This window comes from Cervus elaphus, chromosome 20, assembly GCF_910594005.1.
Source record: "Cervus elaphus chromosome 20, mCerEla1.1, whole genome shotgun sequence".
Classification (NCBI taxonomy): domain Eukaryota; kingdom Metazoa; phylum Chordata; class Mammalia; order Artiodactyla; family Cervidae; genus Cervus; species Cervus elaphus.
In genome coordinates this window covers 87,734,944-87,757,557 of record NC_057834.1, presented here as the reverse complement: position 1 = coordinate 87,757,557, position 22,614 = coordinate 87,734,944, and the positions used below count along the sequence as shown (strand labels likewise).

At 36.4% G+C, this 22,614-nt stretch overlaps 1 protein-coding gene across 3 annotated transcripts; it reads left to right on the top strand.

Moving 5' to 3' along the window:
* The first annotated feature begins 301 nt into the window (after positions 1-301).
* On the top strand, positions 302-17,276 carry IFI44 (interferon induced protein 44). Of its 3 annotated transcripts, XM_043878630.1 has the most exons (10): positions 303-420; positions 658-754; positions 1,085-1,109; positions 3,806-3,842; positions 4,778-4,973; positions 5,133-5,279; positions 11,613-11,784; positions 13,020-13,120; positions 15,202-15,376; positions 16,974-17,276. In XM_043878630.1, the coding sequence occupies exons 2-10, from the start codon at positions 668-670 to the stop codon at positions 16,991-16,993; spliced, it is 960 nt and encodes a 319-aa protein (XP_043734565.1). In that variant the 5' UTR covers positions 303-420; positions 658-667; the 3' UTR covers positions 16,994-17,276. The 3 variants fall into 3 exon arrangements, with proteins under 3 accessions (XP_043734563.1, XP_043734564.1, XP_043734565.1); XM_043878628.1 differs by having other exon boundaries at positions 302-420; positions 658-1,109; XM_043878629.1 differs by lacking the exons at positions 13,020-13,120; positions 16,974-17,276 and having other exon boundaries at positions 302-420; positions 658-1,109.
* The last annotated feature ends 5,338 nt before the right edge of the window (positions 17,277-22,614 follow it).

The window sequence follows — 22,614 nt, the reverse complement described above, 5'->3', positions numbered from 1 at the left end:
TGATAGCAGAGATGAAGAGAAATGAACACATTTGAGATGCATGCTGGAGGTAGAATAGACATTGCTTTTTTTGTGTGTCCATATATAGAAACTGAATTGTCCTTAAAATTTTTTTTAAGTCATTAAAAAAGTAGTGAGCTATTAGGTTTTCTTCCTTCTGACTTCAATTCCTTGATTCTTCTAATATAATTTTTATATGGCTTTACTATCTAAAATTAACTGGATCCCTTTATGCTTGCTTACTAGAGGAAGTGAGCACTCAGCCAACTGGGCTGGACCTCACTGTTTCAGTTTCCTTTTCCCTGCCTCTCCAAAGCCTCAAGGTTGCTGAGAAAGTTTTTTCTCCCACTTTGTGCCTGCCTAGCTGTCAGACAGAGCAGCTACCCTCAGCTTCAGCCCTTGAAGAGATTCTCCAAACAGGTAAATGATTTGTGGCTTTCCACTTTCCCTAGCCTCTTGCAAACAGTAGTCTTTTTTTTTTTAATTAAAAAAAAATCATTTAGAATGAAAAACTAGCTAATGACTTTTCTTGCTATTTATTCACTCTCTGTTTACACATTTCATTTGTAATGCAAAGTAAATAAGAAGCATTAATGCAAACTTTTTGCCAGTGCAAAAATTTCAATATTTAATGGAAAATGTTTGATTTTCCACCAGATTGAGAAGTATGGCAGTGGCAACTCGTTTGACATGGAGGCAAGAGAAAAAGCTGCAAAATTACTTTGGAGAAAAGCAGTTTAGTCTTCTCTATAAGGCCAGTGTCCATGGATTCTCTACTAATAGTTTGCTTAAGATATGCTCTGAACAAGGACCCACTCTAACAGTGGTTTACAGTGAAGATCAGATTGTTGGGGCATATATGCAAAAGAACTATGGGGAAGGAAACTATCTAATCACTGTTTTTGTCTTTCAAGAGATTACAATTACAGAATGCAAAGTAGGACCATTTAAACTACGTATGTTGTTTGATGAAGACTATTATGGAAATTGTGAAGTCAGTATACATCTAAACAAAAAAACGATGCATTTTAGTATAAATACAGTGAAAAAACTTGGACTATCTCAACGTTATATTTCCTTCCAGGATTGTGAAGTTTTTCGATGTGAAGGTAGGTTTAACCAGATAACCCTTCACATCTGGAGGGTTCTAGCTGACCCATGCCTGTAAAGGAACAATAATTGTTTATACTTGTCCTTATCTTCAGGAGGCCCAGACTGAAAACTGGCCCCAAATTGTTTTCTACAACACAACCATGGTCAAAAGTTGCATATCTAGAGTTCTCTGGAGTGTGGGGAAGGGGTCGGGAGGAGGAGATAATGTGGAAGGAAGTGAGAGAGAGAACAGAAAGCAAACTTGAAGATTGTGAGACTGTTAGAAAGAAACCAGAGCTTGAACTTCTCTTGGCTGGTACTCGATGCTTTCTGCTGCAGTTTCCTATTATATCCATCATATCAAAAGACCAAAGTTACTTTACCCATTGTTCTACTAAGGACATAAGTTGTTTCTTATATTTGCTGTTACAACCAATGCTCCTGTATTATCTGTATGCATATGAGTACACAAAAATACTTCTTTATGGTAACGTCCTGATAGCGGAGTTGTTGTTTAAGAATTATGTATGTTTACATTTGGGCAGATGCCTTACAAAAGCTCAGTTGTCTGTGCTACTCACAAAAGTGTTGTAGAAATGCCTGTTTATGTGCCAGATCCTGTCCTGGACTCTAGAATAACACTATGCTGCCTTTTAGCCTTTAGCTAGTTACATGTCAATATATCATTTTGAAATAAAGAAATGGCTTCCAGGTGGCTCAGTGATGAAGAATCTGCCTGCTACTGCAGGGGATGCAGGAGACTTGGGTTAGATCCCTAGGTCAGGAAGATCCTCTGGAAAAGGAAATGGCAACCCACTCCAGTATTCCCATGGATAGAAAAGCCTGGCGGGCTACAGTCCGTGGGGTCACAAAGAATTTGACACGACTGAAGTAACTCAGCACATAATTCTTAGTCAGGAACATACTGTTAAAGATATTCAAGCGAAAAATACCGTCCTTGTAGCAAATATCACTAGTTTATTTCCCAGGAGACAAGACTACTAGCATCTTTATAAGAAAATTAGACCTAGTTACTTTTTTTCCTTTCCCTGGTAAAGAGAGTGAATGTATCCAAGGTCAGCTGTTTTAACTCCTACCTCCCTAATTATTCATCCATAGTATTATATATAGTAGTAATTTTCTCCTTTTTATTTTCATGTAATATTCATTGTAATGAGTCCATCACACTATAAAAAAGATCAAGTCACTTTTGGTGACCATTTGGGTTTTCCAGTTTGGGGCTAGTACAAATAATATTGCTATAAATATTCTTGTATATGTCTTTTGGCTCATATATATATATATATATATATATAATTTTTTAAAAGGATATAAGTATGAAATTGCTGGGTCATCAGGTATGTGTATATTCAGTTTCAGTAGATACTGATAAAGTTTTCCAACATTGTCATACCCATTTTCATTGCCACAAGCAGTGTATGAGACCTTCTGTCTCTAAAACTTTCCCCAAATCTTTTATTACTGATCTTGCAATTTGTAGCCATTCTGGTATGTAACTTGTGGTGTGACATTTTGTGAATTTGGCTTTTTTTGATTGGACTAGTTAGTAATTTATTTATTTCATATTTTACATTAATGACTATTTTGATTTATTCTTTTTCAATTTATGAATTTTCCTTTTTATTTTTGTTATATTCTTATATTTCTAAGATTTGTTCCCCTTTATTCTTTTGTTTCTATTTTCTGTTTCTTTCCTTCTTTCTTGTTATTCATGAAATATACACATCCCAAGGTTGATATTAAGTATTCATATTCTTATATTCTATACATTTACAATTTTGATTTTTATTTCCTTTTGGATGTTGAAGCTATATAAAAAGTGCTTTGTGAAATCCTAAGAGGTTGCCCTTCTCTTTGTTTACACTCATTCTTTTCTAGTTTTATTATATTGTCGTCGTTGAACACAGTCTTCACTATTTCTACCTTCGGTAATTTAAAGAACATTTCTTTGTAATCATGCATTTAGCTATATTTAGAAATGTTCCACACAGTATTATTCTTTTGTTGTTTAGAGTTACCAGCATCACTGCACCTAATCCTTCCAGTTTTAAATCCACCAAAAAAGAGTAACCCTTTCCAAGAAACAAAAGAATGCTGAGCCTGAGTCTCACTGGTTCGGTGAAGACCTAAGTCTGCCCTTGAAACCTTTACTGTGCTCTCATTGTTTATGCACAAGTACTACATTTCCTTCTGCACCAAGAAGAAAATCAATTGGATTGGAAGTTCTGAGGCCCAACAGTTGATAGTAGGTTTTAGAGAAAATCTGGTGCCTGTGGTTTTTTATTTGTGTGTTTTTGTACATTATCCCCTTCAGATCTATTGGATTTATGGAGGAGAAGATATTTTAGAGTATTTTGATTCTTTCCCTGGCCTGTCTATGCCTCTAGGCTTTGCTTCTCTAATTCAGTGAGGACCCAGCCCACATCTCTGGTGTTGGAGTGGACCACACACTATTGCTAAATAATTTGGTGAGAAAAGATCTTGCAGTGCCCGCCTTGAGTCCGGCTCTGGACTCTTCAAATGAAATACATTAGGGAGATTTCCTGTAATTTTCTACTTGCTTTTCACCATACTGTACTGTTCCTGCAGAAAGGCAATTTTTGTAATTTTTTCTAGTGACTTCATTGACATTCATTCAGTTCCAATCATTCAACAACCTGTAATCTTCATTATTCTTTGATTATTTCTCTAGATTTATTGGACAAAAGGAGGATGAATGGGATTACTGAGTAAGTCAATGTTTTTAATGCTCTATTATTCTGTTCATTATCTGAGACTTATTCTACTATCCTTTCCTCCTTTAAGTCTCTTCAGTCATGCCCAACTCTTTGCGACCCTTTGGACTGTAGCCCACCAGGCTCCTCTGTCCATGGGTTTCTCCAGGCAAGAATACTGGAGTGAGTTGGCCATGTCCTCCTCCAGAGGATCTTCCTGACTCAGGGATTGAACCTTTGTCTCTTATGTCTCCTGCATTGGCAGGCAGGTTCTTTACCACTAGCACCACCTGGAAAACCCTATTCTACTGTACAGTCTGTCAATAAAATTGGTAGTGTAAATTATAGCATATAACGTGTACCTCACAAAGAACAAACTGTATCTATAATTACAAAATATTTCATAATTTCAATGTTAAAGCAAAAAAAGCACTGAAAGGCATTTCTAATGTTTTTATATATTAAAGGGAAATTATTATTTGGCTGAATGTCTGTATTTTTGCTTAGAATTTTTAGAGCTACAGTTTTAACTCTTTCAGGGCAGGGGTGGTTGGCAGGACGGGAATACTTATGACGAACTTCAAGAACATGTTAGAAACCATCTATGTCTATAAAACTTCAAAAGTCACATATTGTGTTGTGGTTTTTGAAGTCTATTATTGGTAATTTATCTTCTTGCTTAACATAATTGCTGTTTATTCCAAGATTTATATATACTTAAGTCCAAAAGGCTTTATGTCTGATTGGTTTTAGTTAAAACTGTTATTTTTACTTTTACTTCTTTTACAATAGGATTTGAGATAAGATAGTTTCATGTCTTTGTATACAAGTTGCTAGTTAGAAATAAATAATAACATAGAAGAAGAAAAGAGACTGAATTCTAGGAAAATTTATGGTAGAGTCTTATGATTTAACCTTAGTCAACTGTTAAACTTGTCTTATCTAAACAGGCTCAAGGAGAGCTTATTGTGTGCTATAAGAAATTACGTACCATATGGAGGCCTGGTTAACAAAATTCGGATTCTGCTTCTGGGTCCAGTTGGAGCTGGGAAGTCTAGCTTTGTCAACTCAGTGAAGTCTATTTTCCGAGGCCATGTAACGAACCAGGCTTTGGTGGGTTCTAATCCAACTGGGACATCTGAAAAGGTGAGTCCATGCTAGATCACTCAGCCTTTGCTTCTTTATTCAAGTTAACTAGATTTGAAATGTCTTTTGCTGATCAATTTAATTACACATAGAGTTCATTTCAATTTACAGTTTTTTTTTTTTTAATGAGCTCTTAAAGCTGCTTTTTTCCCTCTGCAGAACAGAACATATTTCATTAAGGATGCGAAGGATAACAACACTCTGCCATTTATTCTGTGTGACTCAATGGGGCTGAGTGAGAAAGAAGGCCTGGACATGGATGACATACCCTATATTTTAGAAGGCCATTTTCCTGACAGATACCAGGTATGATTTAGCTAATTATTGAGAATGTATAATTGATACTTAAAATGTTTATTTTTGCCCACAACTGACAATATCAGACTCTAGTGTGTTGGGATTTACTGTATTAAACTATACTTGTTCATGATCCTTTTCTGCATTTTGATATTTTATTTTATAAAGAATTAAAACATCCAAGGGGCTTGCCAGGTGGCACTAGTAGTAAAGAACCTGCCTGCTAGTGCAGGAAACTCAAGAGACCTGGGTTCCATCCCTGGGTTGGGAAGATTCATTGGAGAAGGGCACGGCAACCCACTCCAGTATTCTTACCTGGAGATTCCCATGGACAGAGGATAGAGTCCACACGGCCATGAAGAGTCAGACATAACTGAAGTCACAGCACACAGGGCATCCAAAGGATTCTTGTCATAGCTGTTGTAACCATGAACGCTGTTTCATGTTGGCTTGCTTTTGGTTGTGTGAAATAGAAATCTAACTACATCAATATACTCACGTGGGTGATTTTTCTTATGTAACAGGAAGTCTGAAGGTAGGCAGTTTTGGGCTAGTGTGGCAGGTTATTAATTTCGAGAGTCCTTCTGACTTTTGGTTCTGAGATCCCTCAGCGTAAGGCATAATGTTTGCCCTCCCAACCCCACACTCATATGTTGAAGGCTTAATCCATAACGTGCTGAGGTTTAAGGGTAGAGAATTTTGGAGGTGATTGGATCATGACAATGAAGCCCTCGTAAATCTAATTAGTATCCTTGTAAGAAAGGACGCAACAGATGACCTCTCTAGAAGCCATATGAGGACACAGCAAGAAGGTGGCTCTCACCACACACCAAATCTACTAGCATTTTGATCTTGGATTTCCTAGCTTCCAGAACCATGAGAAATAAAGGTTTTTCTCTTTAACCTGTGACAGCAGGCCAGGATGGCTAAGACATGTAGTTTTAATCTTTGTGTTCTCAAGATGATCATGCTAAGCACTGTCAATATTCCAGGCAAGAAAAAGGAAAAGATTAAAGAGAAGAACTACTTCAGTCAGCCTTTAAAAAAAAAACAAATTAACTTTCCCATTTATTTCTATAAACATTTAGATCTTAAGTTAATTATTAATTCATCTTGTTCCAAATGAATAGCTAAATGTGCCAACATTTTTCATTGAATGTCTTTGCATATTTTTCATTTTAAATATATGTATTACTTTTTATTCCATAGTTTGTCCTATTAATATATATTTCAATTCCTTTGTGATATTGTTTTTATTATATTGTCTAATTGTTTTAATTTCCATGGCAATAAATTGTGTCTTGATAACTCACTGGATACATCATTCATTATTCATTTCTCACAGATTTTTGACTATTTCATACATACAATTTTTCAAATGAACTTGTTTGTGCCTTATTTGGTTGTTTCTGTGTTTGATTTGTTGTTGCTTTGATTGGGATGATGTGAAAATTTTACATTGCATGTCAATATACATCTTTACACATCCAGTATTTTTATCCAGAAACAGAAAATACTTTATTTTTAAATTCATGCAAGGTTCTTTCATTCTTTAGTGTCAAGTTATCTTACAGAGGTAGCTAAGCTTATTTTAAAATATTCTTTAAAAGAAATATTTATTATAGAGAAGGTTAAACCTATGTAAAAGTGGACAAAACTATTTAACAAATTTTCATTTACATAGCTTCAACAATTTTTTTATTTATAGCCAATCTTGATTCATCTATGTCTACCCACATTCTTCTCTCCTGTATTATTTGGAAGAAAATATGAGAAGTCATAACATTTCACCCATAAGTGAATATGCCTTTAAATATATGTTGCTCTTGTTGTTGTTCATTTGATAAGTTGTGTCTGACCCTCTGGGACCTCATGGACTGCAACACACCAGACTTCCCTGTCCTTCACTATCCCCTGGAATTTGCTCAAACTCATGTCCATCCTGTCAGTGATGCCATTCAACCATCTCATCCTCTGTTGTCCCCATCTCCTCCTGCCCTCAATCTTTCCAAGCATCGGAGTCTTTTCCAATGAATCAGCTCTTTGCATCAGGTAGCCATAGTATTGGAGCTTCAGCTTCAACATTGGTCCTTCCATATGAATATTCAGGGTTGATTTCCTTTAGGATTGACTGATTTGATCTCCTTGCAGTCCAAGGCACTCTCGGGAGTCTTCTCTAGCACCACAACTTGAAAGCATCCATTCTTCGGCACTCCACCTTCTTTACCGTCCAACTCTTACATGCATACATGGCTACTGGAAAAACCATGGCTTTGACTATATGAATCTTTGTCAACAAAGTAATGTTTTTCCTTTTTAATATGCTGTCTAGTTTTGTCATAGCTTCCCTTATAAGGAGCAAGTGTCTTTTAATTTCATGGCTGCAGTCACTGTCCACAGTGATCTGGAGCCCAAGGAAAGAAAAATATATAACTGCTTCTATTTTCCCCCCCTTCTATGTGTCATGAAGTGATGGGACTGAATGCCATGATCTTAGTTTTTTGAATGTTGAGTTTTAAGCCAGCTTTTTCACTCTCCTCTTTCATCCTCATCAAGAGGCTCTTTAGTTCCTCTTTACTTTCTGACATTAGAGTGTTGTCATCTGCATATCTGAGGTTGTTGATATTTCTCCTGGCAATTTTGATTCCATCTTGTGATTCATCTAGTGTGGCATTTGCATAATGTACTCAGCATAGAAGTTAAATAAGCAGGGTGACAATATACAGCCTTGATGTTCTTGTTTCCCAATTTTGAACCAGCCTGTTGTTCAATGTCTGACCTGCATACAGGTTACTCAGTAGACAGGTAAGGTGGTCTGGTATTCCCATCTCTTTAAGAATTTTCCACAGTTTGTTGTGGTCTGCACATTCAAAGGCTTTAGCATAATCAGTGACACAGAAGTAGATATTTTTCTGGAATTCCCTTGCTTTCTCTATGATTTAAAGAATGTTGGCAGTTTGATCCCTGGTTCCTCTGCCTTTTATAATCCAGTTTGTGTATCTGGTTCACCTACTGCTGAAGCCTAGCTTGAAGGATTTTGAGCATTACCTTGCTAGCATGTGAAATAAGTGCAACTGTACAGTAATCTGAACATTCTTTGGCATTGCCTTTCTTTGGAATTGGATTGAAAAAGGAACTTTTCCAGTCCTGTGGCCTCTGCTGAGTTTTCCAAATTTGCTGACATATTGAATGTCACACTTTAACAGCATCATCTTTTAGGATTTGAAATAACAGCTAGAATTCCATCACCTCCACTAGCTTTGTCTGTAGTAATATTCCCTAAGGCCTACTTGACTGCACACTCCAGGATGTCTGACTCTAGGTGAGTGACCACACTGTCATGATTATCTGGGTCATTAAGACCTTTTTTGTATAGTTCTTCTGTGAACTCTTCCCACATCTTGATCTCTTCTGCTTCTGTTAGGTACTACCATTTCTGTCCTTTATCACGTCCATCCTTGCATGAATTATTTCCTTGATCACTCCAATTTTCTTGACGAGATCTCTAGTCTTCCTGGTGACTCAGATGGTAAAGAATTTGCCTGCAATGCAGGAGACCCATGTTTGATCTCTGGGTGAGAAAGATCTCCTGGAGGAAGGAGTAACCACTCCTTTCCATTATTTCCTGGCTACTCTTTCCAGTATTCTTGCCTGGAGAATTCCATGCACAGAGGAGCCTCACAGGCTACAGTCCATGGGATTCCCAAGAGTTGGACATGACTGAGAGACTAACACTTTCACTTTTATTTGAATATATATATCTATTTAAAATTTGTTATTAAAATATATATATTTAATTTATATTTAACATGTCAAATTTTTTATATATGTATGTATATAAACATAAATATATAATATATACACTCATGGCACATATGTGTCTTTTATTAAATATAGCCATAATATGCTTATCACATCTAAAAGTTATACTTCTTCTTAATTTGCAAGCTATTACCCATTTCTCTTTATCATGCATCTTTTTTTTAACAATTTGTTAGAAACATTATTCAAATAAATCTCTCCAGCCTCTTTTAGTCTGTATGTTCTGCCTCTATATCTTCTGGTATTCTTCTTTGAAATTAATTTTTTAAGAAATCTAGTTGTTTGTTCTCTAGACTAACCTATAGTCTGAACTTCGCTGTTTGTTTCAATTGATGTGGGTTTCCAAAACCATGGAAAAAATTCCAAAACCATGCCTGTGGCATGTTTAAATTCAGCTTTTGCTTCATAGGTGGTGGTGTGTTCTTTCATGAAGAGGCATACAACTTTGGGTTTTGTCATTTCTCTAATATAGGTATTCATCAGTGTTCAATGTCTGGATCCTTTACTGCAGTGTGAAAATAGTGATATTCTCTTTCTATCACTCCTTCATTTCACATATGAAAGAGAAACTTCCCCTCTTCTATTACTAGATTATTTAGTGGTAGAGCTTATATAGGAAAGGTAGAAATGTATGCTCCATTTTTTCTCTTTTTTACAAACTTTTGAAACAGTAAGTTAGCTCTTTGTATCTGCCAACAATTACCATTTATTATTTTATTATCCATATGAACTCATGAATTGAACATACTTGATATGTTTCTATTTACTATGTTTTTCTCCATTTTGATGCCAAATATACCATTTTTGACAAGTGGAAACCTCTACATTTTGGATACTAAGTGATTTTTTTTGACAAAAACCTGAAAAATTTTCTATATTTCTTATTTATAATATACTAGATATTCAAGCCACATTGTATATATTTCCAGTTCTAGATTTTAAATCAGTGATTTCTCTAAGGAGTCTTTGCTTGGGTCATTAGAACTGTTGATTGTTTCTTAGTTGGCTACTGGTTCTTGCCCTTTTCTGTAGACAAGGCTAAGATACCTCCCCCCCCCACACACACACATATATAATATATGTACTTATGATAAAATATATTTTGAATTCATGCAGAAACTTTCCATTCAAATTCTTACTTAATCTCTTCTATTTTACATAATCCTAAAGGAAATTAGCTCTGAATATTCACTGGGAGGGCTGATGCTGAAGCTGAAGTGCTAAAACTTTGGCCATCTAATGTGAAGGGCCTATTCATTGGAAAAGACTCTGATACTGGGAAAGATTGAGGGTTGGGGGGGGTGACAGAGGATGAGATGGTTGGATGGCATCACTGACTCAATGGACATGAGCTTGAGCAAACTGGGGGAGATAGTGAAGGACAAGAAAGCCTAGAGTGCTGCAGTCCATGGGGTCGCAATAAGTTGTATATGACTTAGCCACTGAACAACAATCTTACATTTGTATCTGATTTCTCCCAAGCAGAGAATCCCTATTCTTAAGTGCATCAGAGTTGGCAGAATATCATGTCACAACTCATTTGCTTTATTGCACATATTATTCACTGTGGTCTCAGAGCAAAATTTCTATTACTACTATGAACAATCTAATCATGATCATATTTAATACCAACATAATATAAACACAATCAAAGATGGAAACAACTTAGTCTTTTAGCAGATTTTTATATTCAATTTAGGAAACATGTAGCAGAAATATACAAATGACTATGTTTTCAAGTCAATCAAATTGTATATCTCTGTGTGGTTATGATCCCACTGGATATAAAAGCTTATTTGTTTAAAGTTAAGGATAGCTTTTAAAATTTAGTTTTATATTTATGTTTATCATCTATACAAGGTCAAATCTAGAAAAGAGGGTGTACTCAAAGAATCCATCTTTTCTCTGACTCATAAAATACATTCCTCCTCTTTTCTTGTAAGTACCCCATATAAAAATTTATAGTTTATTTGTGGTTTCTCCTTTCTTAGAGAGGTGACAGAATACTATATGTCATTGATGAATCAGATTTTTGCCACTACAAATAGTCCTGAAGTTAATAGCTTTGTATATATATCACTTTGTATTTTGCTAGTATATATATAGGACAGATTCCCAGCAGAGGAATTGCTAGTTCAAGAGTAAACACATCCTATTTTGAATCACTTTCCCCCTTGTATTCTGATGATACCAGATTTCTTTCTGAATGCTTTCACTTCCACCTTTATCCACATTGCTGCTTCTATCGCGAATGCTCTCTACCATCTCCTTATTCCCTTTTTCAGACTAACTCCCCCCAACATTTTAGCTTTCTGAGTATATGACCCTTCCTCACAGAAGCTTTACCTGACCATGTGAAAGGACAGCTATCTAATTGCATAACAACTGTCTTCTCTACCAGATCGGTAGCCCTTTAATGGTAGAGACATGCCCGTTTGGTTCAGTTTCAGTCACTTGAACTGTGCTTGGTGCGGAGTGTGATTCATTGAATTAATATGTTGCTTTATGTTTACTTTACAGTGTAATTCCTTGAAACTAATGCCAAAAGGTATTGGTAACCATACAGGCTGCCCATTGCTAGAGGACAGAGTCCATTGCGTGGCATTTGTGTTCAATGCCAACTCTGTTGAACAGCTCTCCAATCAGATGGTGAAAAGGATCAAAAGAATTCGAAGGGAGTTGATTAAGTCTGGTGAGTCTCTTTCCACTTTACTTCTAAGACAATTGATTATATTGTTGCGTAGTTTGGGGACAGGATGAAGAACTTAAGAAACTGCATATGTGAATGTGTGTGTGCTAAGTCACTTCAGTTGTGTCTGATTCCATAGGACTATAGCCCTCCAGGTTCCTCTGTTTATGGGATTCTCCAGGCAAGAATACTGGAGTGGGTTGTCACACCCTCCTCCAGGGGGTCTTCTCAACTCAGGGGTTGAACCCACGTCTCTTATGTCTCCTTCATTGGCAGGCAGGTTCTTTACTACTAGCGCTACCTGGGAAGCCCTCATAGGTGAATATTCCTCTGGCTAATCAGTGTGATTCAATCAAATTAATCCCTCACAAGCTGAGTGACTTTGTGCCTCAATTTTCTGATCTATAAAATTGTAGTGTAATCATAGAGCCTACCTCAGAGATTTATTACAAAGATTAAACAAATCAATATAGATGAAGAGGTTACTATAATCCTCACTGCCTGCTACCTTGGCATTCTAGCATGTGTTTATTTACCAAGAATCCTAAATTCCCCTTTGATTCTTAAAGGATTAGAAAGTGGAGAAGAACATTTCAGTAAGAAAAAGATGTAGGAAAGTAAGATGTTGAGTAGGGAGAGGTAGCATCAAGGCTTCGGAGAAGGTAAATAGGATTAGGGAATTAGGGTGCCTTAATAGTTTTTCTAGGCCCTGTTATTCACTGTTTGCAGATGAGCCAATTTGTCACAACTTTGATTAAGTTAGAAGCAGGGAATGATTGATTTACTTGTTCACTGAAATTTAAAAGCTTTCAAGGGTGATGTGCAGTGAGGTCATTGCTAAAATTCCATCTCCTTCTTGAGGCGTCTTTTCCCCCATCTTGTGTGTTAGAGTTCTTTTGGTTTTCTCTAATCTCCATAAAAACACAAATGTTTGGATAGGATGTGAAATCAATTAATAATGCTATTATAGCATACATTTTAGTTACCTCTTCCAAGAGGTGGTTTCTTTTGAAGTCTTGTCTTTTCCCATAGGAGGCAATGAAGGATATTTCCCCTATTAGACGAATTCCAAGTATGAATGAATAGTTAAAGGGGACATTTTTTGTGGGGGATATGGAATCTTCTCAAGTCTCTGGAATTGCTCCATAGATAGCATATTGCATAAATGATAGCTGATTAAGTGAAAAATATTGGTGTTGTCTTTAATAATAAAAATAATATGGATCTTTTTGGCATAGATGTGGTCCATGTGGTGTTGCTCACTCATGTAGATACCTTGGATCTGATTACAAAAGCTGACCTCATAGACATATACAAATGTGTGCCTGTGAAACTTAAGGTAAAGGGTGATGCCATTTTTAAACACATTTTCTGGGGTATTATGTCACTCTAATCACATATTACTGTGTATAAAAGTAAAAACAAACACCTACTAAGTTTAAGAAGAATTAAAACAATTGCTTGGGATAACTCAGGCTCATTTTCCAATTTTTAAAAATTAAATATATATTTATCTTTACACTGACACAGATATTTCCATTCATTACAACTTAACTTAGTTAGATTCTATTCAACTTATATCAATTACCTTGCTGATCAAGCAGATGTGACAGTCTCCAATCAAGTACAGAGGTAATAAAAATAATTTCCCTGCACTAAAAAAGCTTATAATTTTGTAGGAAGAGGTAAAGAGACTGGGGGAGGTGGTAGGAAAAGAAGAAATTGACAAAAGAATATGATATGATTGAGTGTGATAAACAGAAATGATTAAAAATAAAATGCTTTGAAAGTTTAGAGAAGGGAAAATAGTATATTAAAGGGAAGGGGAATGATTTCATTACTGGGTTGATCCTGAGGAGGAGCATTTCAGGAAGTGAAGGGACCAAAAGGGGAAAATCTGAGGCCCCGGGGACAGCATAAGTCAATGCATCAATGAAGCAAAAGGCAGTGTGTATGGGAAGCATGGCACTGTTTAGTTTAGCGGAGGGCTGAATCCTTGGAGTGGTAGAGTGAGGAAGTTACATTTGCATGAGATGATTCTATTAATTAGGTGCATTATATGGAATTGCAGTAATTTTTTTTGAAAGAGCAATGGTATGACCAAAGTTAAGCCAATAAAAATCTGCCACCCATGTGCAGAATAGATTGGAGTCGAGGGAACCTGAAGGTGGGAACCATAGGTGGGAGGAAATAAAGACAGTTAATATTTGTTGAGCACTATTGCTGCCTAGTGGCTTCAGTCATGTCTGACTCTGCGACCCCATGGATTGTAGACTGCTAGGCTCCTCTGTCCATGGGGATTCTCAGGGCAAGAATACTGGAATTGGTTGCCATGCCCTCTTCCAGGGGATCTTCCTGACCCAGGGGTTGAATCCGGGTCTCCTGCATTACAGACAGATTCTTTACCACTGAGCCAACAGGGAAGCCCGTTGAGCATGTTATGTATTTTCTTATTCAGTACTTTATAACAACTTTATGAGATGGGCACCGTCATTACCACGTTTGTTAGATAAGGAAACAGAAGCATACAGAGTAAAACAATTGCTAGTTTACTGATGGTGCTAGGAGGTGACAGAGTCCTATTTTGAACCTAGGAAGTGTGGTTCCACAAATAAACTAGGCTAAGCCTGGATTAAGCATAACATTAAATTAGTCTAGTAAAACCGACTTATCCTGATCATAACCTTTAAAAGGAAACTGAAAGGGAACTCCCTTCCCTGGTGGTACATTGGATTAGAATCCACCTGCCAATGCAGGGAACTTGTGTTTGATCCCTGGCCCAAGAAGATCCCACATGTCCTGGAGCAACCAAGCCCATGTGTTGCGACTACTAAGCCTGAGCTACTGGAGCCTGCGCTCTCTAGGGCCCTCACACTGCAACGGCTGAGCCCCTGGGCTGCAACTACTGAAGCTCGTGTGCCTAATGCCTGTGCTCTGTAACAAGAGAAGCCATTGCAATGAAAAGGCCGCGCATTTCAAAGAGAGGGTAACCTCCATTCGCTACAACTAGAGAAAGTCTGTGCAAAGCAGCAAAGACCTAGCACAACCAAAAATAAATAAATAAAAATCGAAAAGAAATTTAAAAAGGAAATTAAAGGAAATGATAGATTCTAATATAAAGGTGTTAAAATGCTTGAATTTCAGTGTAGTTTGTATGAAACTATTAGGTACCTTTCACTTCTCATTCATATCGAATCTATTATGTGTATTCTAAATGAAAATTAGCAATGATGTTAGAAGTCGACTTGTGAAGTTCTCTAAGAAACCCCTTTATGGGGCCAGATCTCTGTCTCTACATTCTCCAACAGCAAAAGCATTGTCAAGTCCTTACTATATGTTAGTGCTTTCATAATTTATATTGACATAAAATTGTATTTTTCACTGTTTTAAGATTTTTGGGCTTTACAATCTCTATTGCAGCTAGAGGCAGTTCACAGAAAACTTGGATTCGCTCTTTCTGACATCTTTGTGGTTAGTAATTACACCTCAGAGTGGGAACTGGAGCCTGTCATAGACGTCCTGATCCTCTCTGCATTGAAAGAGATGCTGTGGGCTGCAGATGACTTCTTAGAGAATTTGCCTCTTGAGAACACAGGTAGATGTGCTTGATGGTGTAAAAGCTTCAGGGTGTCCACTATGTGGCTACTTCCAATTTGGGTGCATACTGGACCTACATTACTTCTTACCCATCTTGTCTTGTTTTAAAATGAAAATTTGAAATGATTCACCTCTGTCTTAACAGACCAAGCAGTATCCTTGTTCTCTTTTGTCAAAGTGGGCTTTGCTGCTTGGGACTCAGAAAAGGATTGACTCAGCATTGTTTCTGATCAGATGTGATCTTTGATTATTGGTCCTTCCTTGGAGCTTTATACTTATGCCTTTTTTTTCACTTGACTTTTCAATGGCTTTCCCTCATCAGAGGCTGTCTTAATGCAGTGTAATCAGTTCTGGGTAGAGGCGGGTGCTTTTCCTGTTTATGACTTCAGATTTTATTATTTTTTTTCAAACATTTAATATAGCTGTAATTGTAATCCTGATTAAATATCTCACATGATGCACAGTTCATAATGTTCATACATATATAAACATATATACACAATATGCACTATAACACAAAAGAATAAGAGAATTCAAAAACTATTCAACAATTCTAGATCCAGATGAGTTGGGGTAAGCACACTGCTCCCTGTCCCTCCCACTTAACATAGCTATAAAGCCTGGGTTGGCCAGAGAGCTGCTATTTAAAGACTCCAAAAATTTAATAGTAAGTTGCAGATTAAGTGAAGACCCCAAAGAGCTTTCATTTATGCAGGTTTTTATCTACTGATACTTATTATATTAGAAATTAAAACTAAAAAATTGTTAAAACACAAGTTATATTCCATCAGAACTATGGAATATAGCTAATATTCCATAGCTATCAGATTAGTTATGTCATCACCACATATCACAAGCTTCTGGAAATGTTCACTGTGCATTCATATGAAAAAGAGTGAAAAGTGCAGGTAACATCTTAGTGATACAGGAAACAATTTTCACCACACTTTAAGAACAGCTTTATGACTTTATGTGTATTTCCTATTATCAACCTGTGGATAGTACATGCTGCACTGTTCCAATCAAAGATAAGGCAGGAGTTAACCTAAACTCAAATCTTATTTCAGTCTGTGGGAAATCAGAGTATCATATCTCTGGCTCTCTGGCTTGCAAACTCCTGGGAAACTATCACATTACTACGTTTGCGGTTCTGACTCTGCCATCTTAGTTTTTCCATTCCATCTCTTCCTCATGGGGCATGCACTCCCAAAGTCAGGGGTGACTTAGACCTCCCGTAGCCCAGTGTCTCTTCTTCCTACTGGTTGCTTTTCCCTGCTGCTGCTAAGTCGCTTCAGTCGTGTCCGACTCTGTGCAACCCCATAGATGGCAGCCCGCCAGGCTCAGCCATCCCTGGGATTCTCCAGGCAAGAACACTCTGGAGTGGGTTGCCATTTCCTTCTCCAATGCAGGAAAGTGAAAAGTGAAAATGAAGTCGCTCAGTCGTGTCTGACTCTTAGCGACCCCATGGACTGCAGCCTACCAGGCTCCTCATCCGTGGGATTTTCCGGGCAAGAGTACTGGAGTGGGGTGCCATTGCCTTCTCTGTGCTTTTCCCTAGATAACCCATTAAGAATATGTTCTTTTCCTTTACTCAGAGATCAGAAGAAAGAAATGATCAAGTGTGAATAAAGAAAATAAGCGAGCATGTTGCATATTAAAGCTTTTAATCTCATCATAGAAGAGTGAAAAGTGTGAAATGAGAAAATACGGGGAAAAGGGAAGCAGCTGAACCTGAGGGGGATATTTTATTTAAGTCTAGAATGAAATTACACATACAAAATCATAATACCTATAAAGAGGAACAGCACAATTTAAGTCACTAATCATACAAAAGACTAATAATTTCTTTAAAAATTATGTTCTGTATCTGTGAAAAATTAAAGTTTCTTCTTGTAAAACTGAAGTCTAACTTGAGTGTGTCTATACGTGTGTGTGTGATTTTGGAAAAGATTATTCTAACATGACTTGTCAACATCTTCTGACCTTCGCCCATGTTGTCTTAATTTTTGCCTTCTTATGTTATTTCTAAAGTGCTTGATTCTCTTTGGGTCTCTGTTAATCTATTCTTTAACCTAAAGCCACTTTTGTTTGAATATCTGAACACTTCTTCAAGGAGGTAGCAAATTAATATTACATAGAGATTTCATTTCATGTAGCAATGAAAATTAAAGAGCTATAACTATATACAACAGTATCAATAAATATTAAAAATATACTATTGACCAAAAGAAGAAGGATATGAATGAATCTATACATGATGAATAGATTTATATAAATCTCACAGAAGTGCTAAGTAAAACAAAGGAAATGATGATCTTAAAAATGATGATGGTCATAAAAATGAAGATGGTGATTACATTTCAAGGTGGAGAGGGGCTCTATGTAATATACTGCAATTTATTATCTATTCTATTAATACTATTCATAGGCCTGGGGATTATCACCAATTTGGGATGATAATGGATAATGCTACTACAAAGATTCTTATATACATCTTTTGAGGCACATATAAAAATTGCCCCTAAGATGTATAACTGAGAAATTGCTAGCTCACTGGGTCTGTCTACATATCTTCAACTTCATTGGAAACAATCCAAAAGCCTATTGACTGGTGAATAAGTAAAAAGATGTGGTATATCCACACAGTGGAATACTATTCAGCAATAAAAAGAAGGAAATATTTGGAACAAATATTTGGAACAAATAAACCTTTGGAACAAGTCCAGAGGGAACAATTCATAATTTTGAAAACAAGATATGATCCTGGAGTTGGAAAACTGACCTCAAACTGTTTCTCAGCTGGTGTCTCAGAGTCACATGTTTTACGTATCTGGTGAAAAATCTGTAGATAAGAATATTAGTCTTAGTTACTGATTTGTTATTGATTACTGTTTCTTAATTCAGTTCAGTCCAGTTCAGTCACTCAGTCGTGTCCAACTCCTTGTGACCCCATGAATCGCAGCACGCCAGGCCTCCCTGTCCATCACCAACTCCTGGAGTTCACTCAAACTAATTTCCATCCAGTCGGTGATGCCATCCAGCCATCTCATCCTCTGTCGTCCCCTTCTCCTCCTGTCACTAATACCTCCCAGCATCAAGATCTTTTCCAATGAGTCAACTCTTCGCATGAGGTGGCCAAAGTACTGGAGTTTCAGCTTCAGCATCAGTCCTTCCAATGAACACCCAGGACTGATCTCCTTTAGGATGGACTGGTTGGATCTCCTTGCAGTCCAAGGGACTCTCAAGAGTCTTCTCCAACACCACAGTTCAAAAGCATCAGTTTTTCGGCGCTCAGCTTTCTTCCCAGTCCAACTCTCACATCCATACATGACCACTGGAAAAACCATAGCCTTGACTAGACGGACCTTTTAATCAATGGTTAATGATCATTTTGTTCTTTGGCCTGAAGGCCACATGAGTTATAGCTTAACTCCCCACATACTCTTTCATTCACAGCTGAAAGTATAATAAAGCTGGCTTGGATTCCTTTTCGGCACCTTCACCTTGGAGCGGTGTTGGTCCCCTGATCCTCGCTTTTATCCAAATTCTTGTGTCTCGTTTCTCATTCTCTCGCCATATCGCACTTTTGGAAACCCTGCTTGTTGAGCTGGTCTCTACAGGCAAGAACATAGAAAATCAGGTAGACTCTTTTATTTCTTTACCTCCCAAGGTGGAGGGGGTTTATGAAGAGTAAGTAGCCACCTGGTACCTCTGCAGGAGCTAAAAGTGTCCTTTGTTTTGATCAGAATGGTGGTGAAATGGATATTTGTTTTAATATCATTTTTAAGTTGAATATTTGTATTTTATGTACTTTCCTGCGTGTATTATATATTCCATTCTAACACAGAAAAAAATTCGTATCATAGAAAACTTTTGGAATTTGCAGAACTGGGTCTAAATCCCTATTATGCTGCATAATTTGCAATCTTTTAAAAAATCATTAATTTCCCCATCTTACAGATGAGGATGCTAACACTTTATTCATAGACATGTCATAAGCACTAAATTAGGTAATATACATAACTAAATCATTAGATAATATATGTATATACATAATTAGATAATATGTGTAACTACATTAATATGTATAATGTATAATATGTATAATATGTATATATGTAATTAATAATATATGTGAATTAGGTAATATTTATAACTACATTAATCATTAGTGTAGGCACTTAGAAACATAAACCCAGGTACTGAAGGACATTGCTAGTCTTATACTACAACAAACCAATAATCAACTATCAAACAAACCAATAATCAACTATCAATCTCTCTATTGTAAATTTAATTTTATTGTAGTTGAAAACAAAAGATTTGGACTTGGTAACTAATAAAAAATGAAAGAGACTTAAAATTGAATTAAGTTTTTTTTTCTTTCTTTTTGTTTGTTTGATATGCAGTTTTAAAGAAAATACACCTTTGGCTTTAGGAGCATACATCTCAGATTCAAAATCTGAAAACAGAAACAAACTAAATGATTGGGTCATTTCTGCCCCCTAGTGTTCAATGCTCTAAATGGAGAAGGTGGTAAAGGTTGAATTTGGAAGCTCAACTGAAAACTAAGGCTTCTAATTTTTTTTTTTTTTAAAGGAAAACCATCACAACAGAAAAAAAATGTAAAATATAATTTTGTTAAAGGTATGCACTCTTTAAGTGGAAGATGATTTTCTCCTGGTGTTGAATATATGATAGCATTTGGGAATGCTGTGCTCTGTGCTAGAATTTTTTTATTCCTGGTGTTATATCAGACATTATTCATGCATGTTTGCAAACTAAGATGTTATTAGCATATACTATTTTAGCATGTTTAAATAGAAATTTGAATGTATAATGCTCAAGGCCTATGGTGATCAATAAACACATAAAATGGGAACTTTTGTCTTTTGCTTTAAAACAATGTTATTCCCAATTACATTACTTTTGGATAATGAGGTTCGAACCCACTTACACATGAGTCAATTTGTGGAGGCAAATTACATTCATGTAGAACAGAAGAAACATTATGCTTCAAGAGTCATGTTCCTTCAATTTATATTTGATTTAGCATTTGAATTTATATTTGATTTAGCATTATTCTATATGAGAGAAGAGTCTACAAATTAGTTACTATAGCACATTGCTCTAAAAACATGACCATGTGCCCTGGTTTCCTACCAATGCTTCTTTCAGAGATTTATGATGAATTCCTTTGCCTACACAGCATTATGTCCAAACTTCTCAGGATATTTTTCTTAATCTGGACATACTTGATCTCAAACACTCAAACAAGTGCTCCACTGAGTGACTTTCTCTTCCTGTTTTATGCATTGTCCCATATCCATGCCATTGTTTATACTTTGGGAAAGTTATTTAATTTCTATGTACCTTGTTTTCTCATCTGGCAAATGGGAATAATTATAGTACCTACCTTGGAGAATTCTTTTGAGGATTAAATAAAAGTATACTTAAAGTATATTTTGAAGTGTCAGAAACACAGTAGACAGTAAATGTTGTTGCAGTTGTTTAGTTGCTAAGTCATGTCCAACTTTTTTGTGACCCCAGCAACTGTAGCCTGCCAGGTTCCTCCATCCATGGGATTTGCCAGGCAAGAATACTGGGGCGGGGGTGCCATTTCTTTCTCCAGAGGATCTTTCAGATGCAAGAATCGAACCCATGTCTCCTGCATTGGCAGGCAGATTCTTCACCACTGAGCCACTAGGGAAGCCTAGGCAGTAAACAAATGCCTATTACTATTCATGTTTCCCTTCTGTAATATTTCATCTCGTATACCTCTCTACCACCTGTCAATCAGGAATTGATTTCTCTGTCATTTGCATTCTGCTGACTCTTTGTAGACACTGTTCAAGCATTATCACACTGTATGTTATTTAGCTACTTGGCCATGTATGGGCACACTGCTTTTTGTGGTCAGTTCACTTAGTACAGTTTCTGTGAATAATAGATGTTCAGTAATGTTTGAAGGAATAAAATAAAGACTTATGTGGATGTGAACCTGATTCCTGAAAACCCAGCTGAAAATAAGATAAAAAAAATCTACAGCTGATTCTTGAGCAACACATGTTTAAATTGTATGGGTCCACTGACAGTAGATCTTTTTCAGTAAATATATTGGACAAAATTTTGGAGATTTGCACTGGTTTGAAAAACTTACTGATAAACCATGTAGTCTAGAAATATAAAAAAAGTGAAGAAAAAGTAGATATGTCATGAATGCATAAAATATATGTGTATATCCTAGCCTATTTTATCATTTATAGTCATAAAATACATAGAAATCTATTATGAAAACTTAAAATCTATCAAAACTTATGCATTAAAACACATAAAGACCATACTTGGAACCATTTATAGCCAAGAGAAACGTAAAAAAAAAGTAAAGAAATGTAGTATTAAATCATAATTGTAAAATTAGCTGCAGTCCGCACTGCACTACTGTACAGGCCCCTCTCGTTGCTGTTTAGGTGAGCTTAGGTGTTGTTAGGGTCTGTGTAAAATGCCACGTGATGCTAATCATCTCTGTATGTGCAGTTTCTCTCTCCAGTAAATTGTGCATCACAGTAGAAAGTGATCTTCCTCAGTTCTTGTGTGGTTTTCATCATGTTTAGTTCTATACCATAAACCTTTACTAACACCATGGGACCCATACGAAGTGCTGCTAGTGAGGTTGGAAATGCTCCCAAGAAGCAGAGAAAAGTCATGACGGTGTTACAAGAGGAAGTTTAATTGCTGGATACCTACCCTAGATGGAGGTCTGCAGCTTCTGTTGTCTGCCATTTCAAGATAAACAAATCCAGCATAAGGACCATTATAAAAACAAACAAACAAACAAAACAACAACAACAACCAAAAAAAAAAAAAAACCCCAAAAGGAAATCCATGAAGTCATAATTGCATCTACATTAGCAAGCAGGAAAACTTTGCACTTTTTGCAAAGTACCTTTTTATCCTGTATTGAAAATGTTGCTTTTATGCAGGTACAGGCATATCTACAGACTAATATGTTTTGGAAAAAAGTGAAGTTATTATATGACAACGAAAGCCAAAGGAAGGTAAAGGATCTAAAGCTGTAGAATTTAACAGTGAAGGGTGTTTGGTAATTTTAGAAAGATGTTGGCTTTAAAAATATCAAGATCACAGGAGAGGCAACTTCCACTGACCAAGAGGCAGCAATTTCCTGGAAAGAGTATCTCCAGGAATTATTAACATTTATTAATACAGAAGGGAAAC

Coding starts and splice junctions, on each gene's coding strand:
- IFI44 (XM_043878628.1), top strand. CDS start 668: ATGGCAGTGGCAACTCGTTTGACATGGAGGCAAGAGAAAAAGCTGCAA. Junction 4,974..5,132: donor CAACTGGGACATCTGAAAAG/GTGAGTCCATGC, acceptor TTCCCTCTGCAG/AACAGAACATATTTCATTAA. Junction 11,785..13,019: donor AAGGGAGTTGATTAAGTCTG/GTGAGTCTCTTT, acceptor TTTTTGGCATAG/ATGTGGTCCATGTGGTGTTG.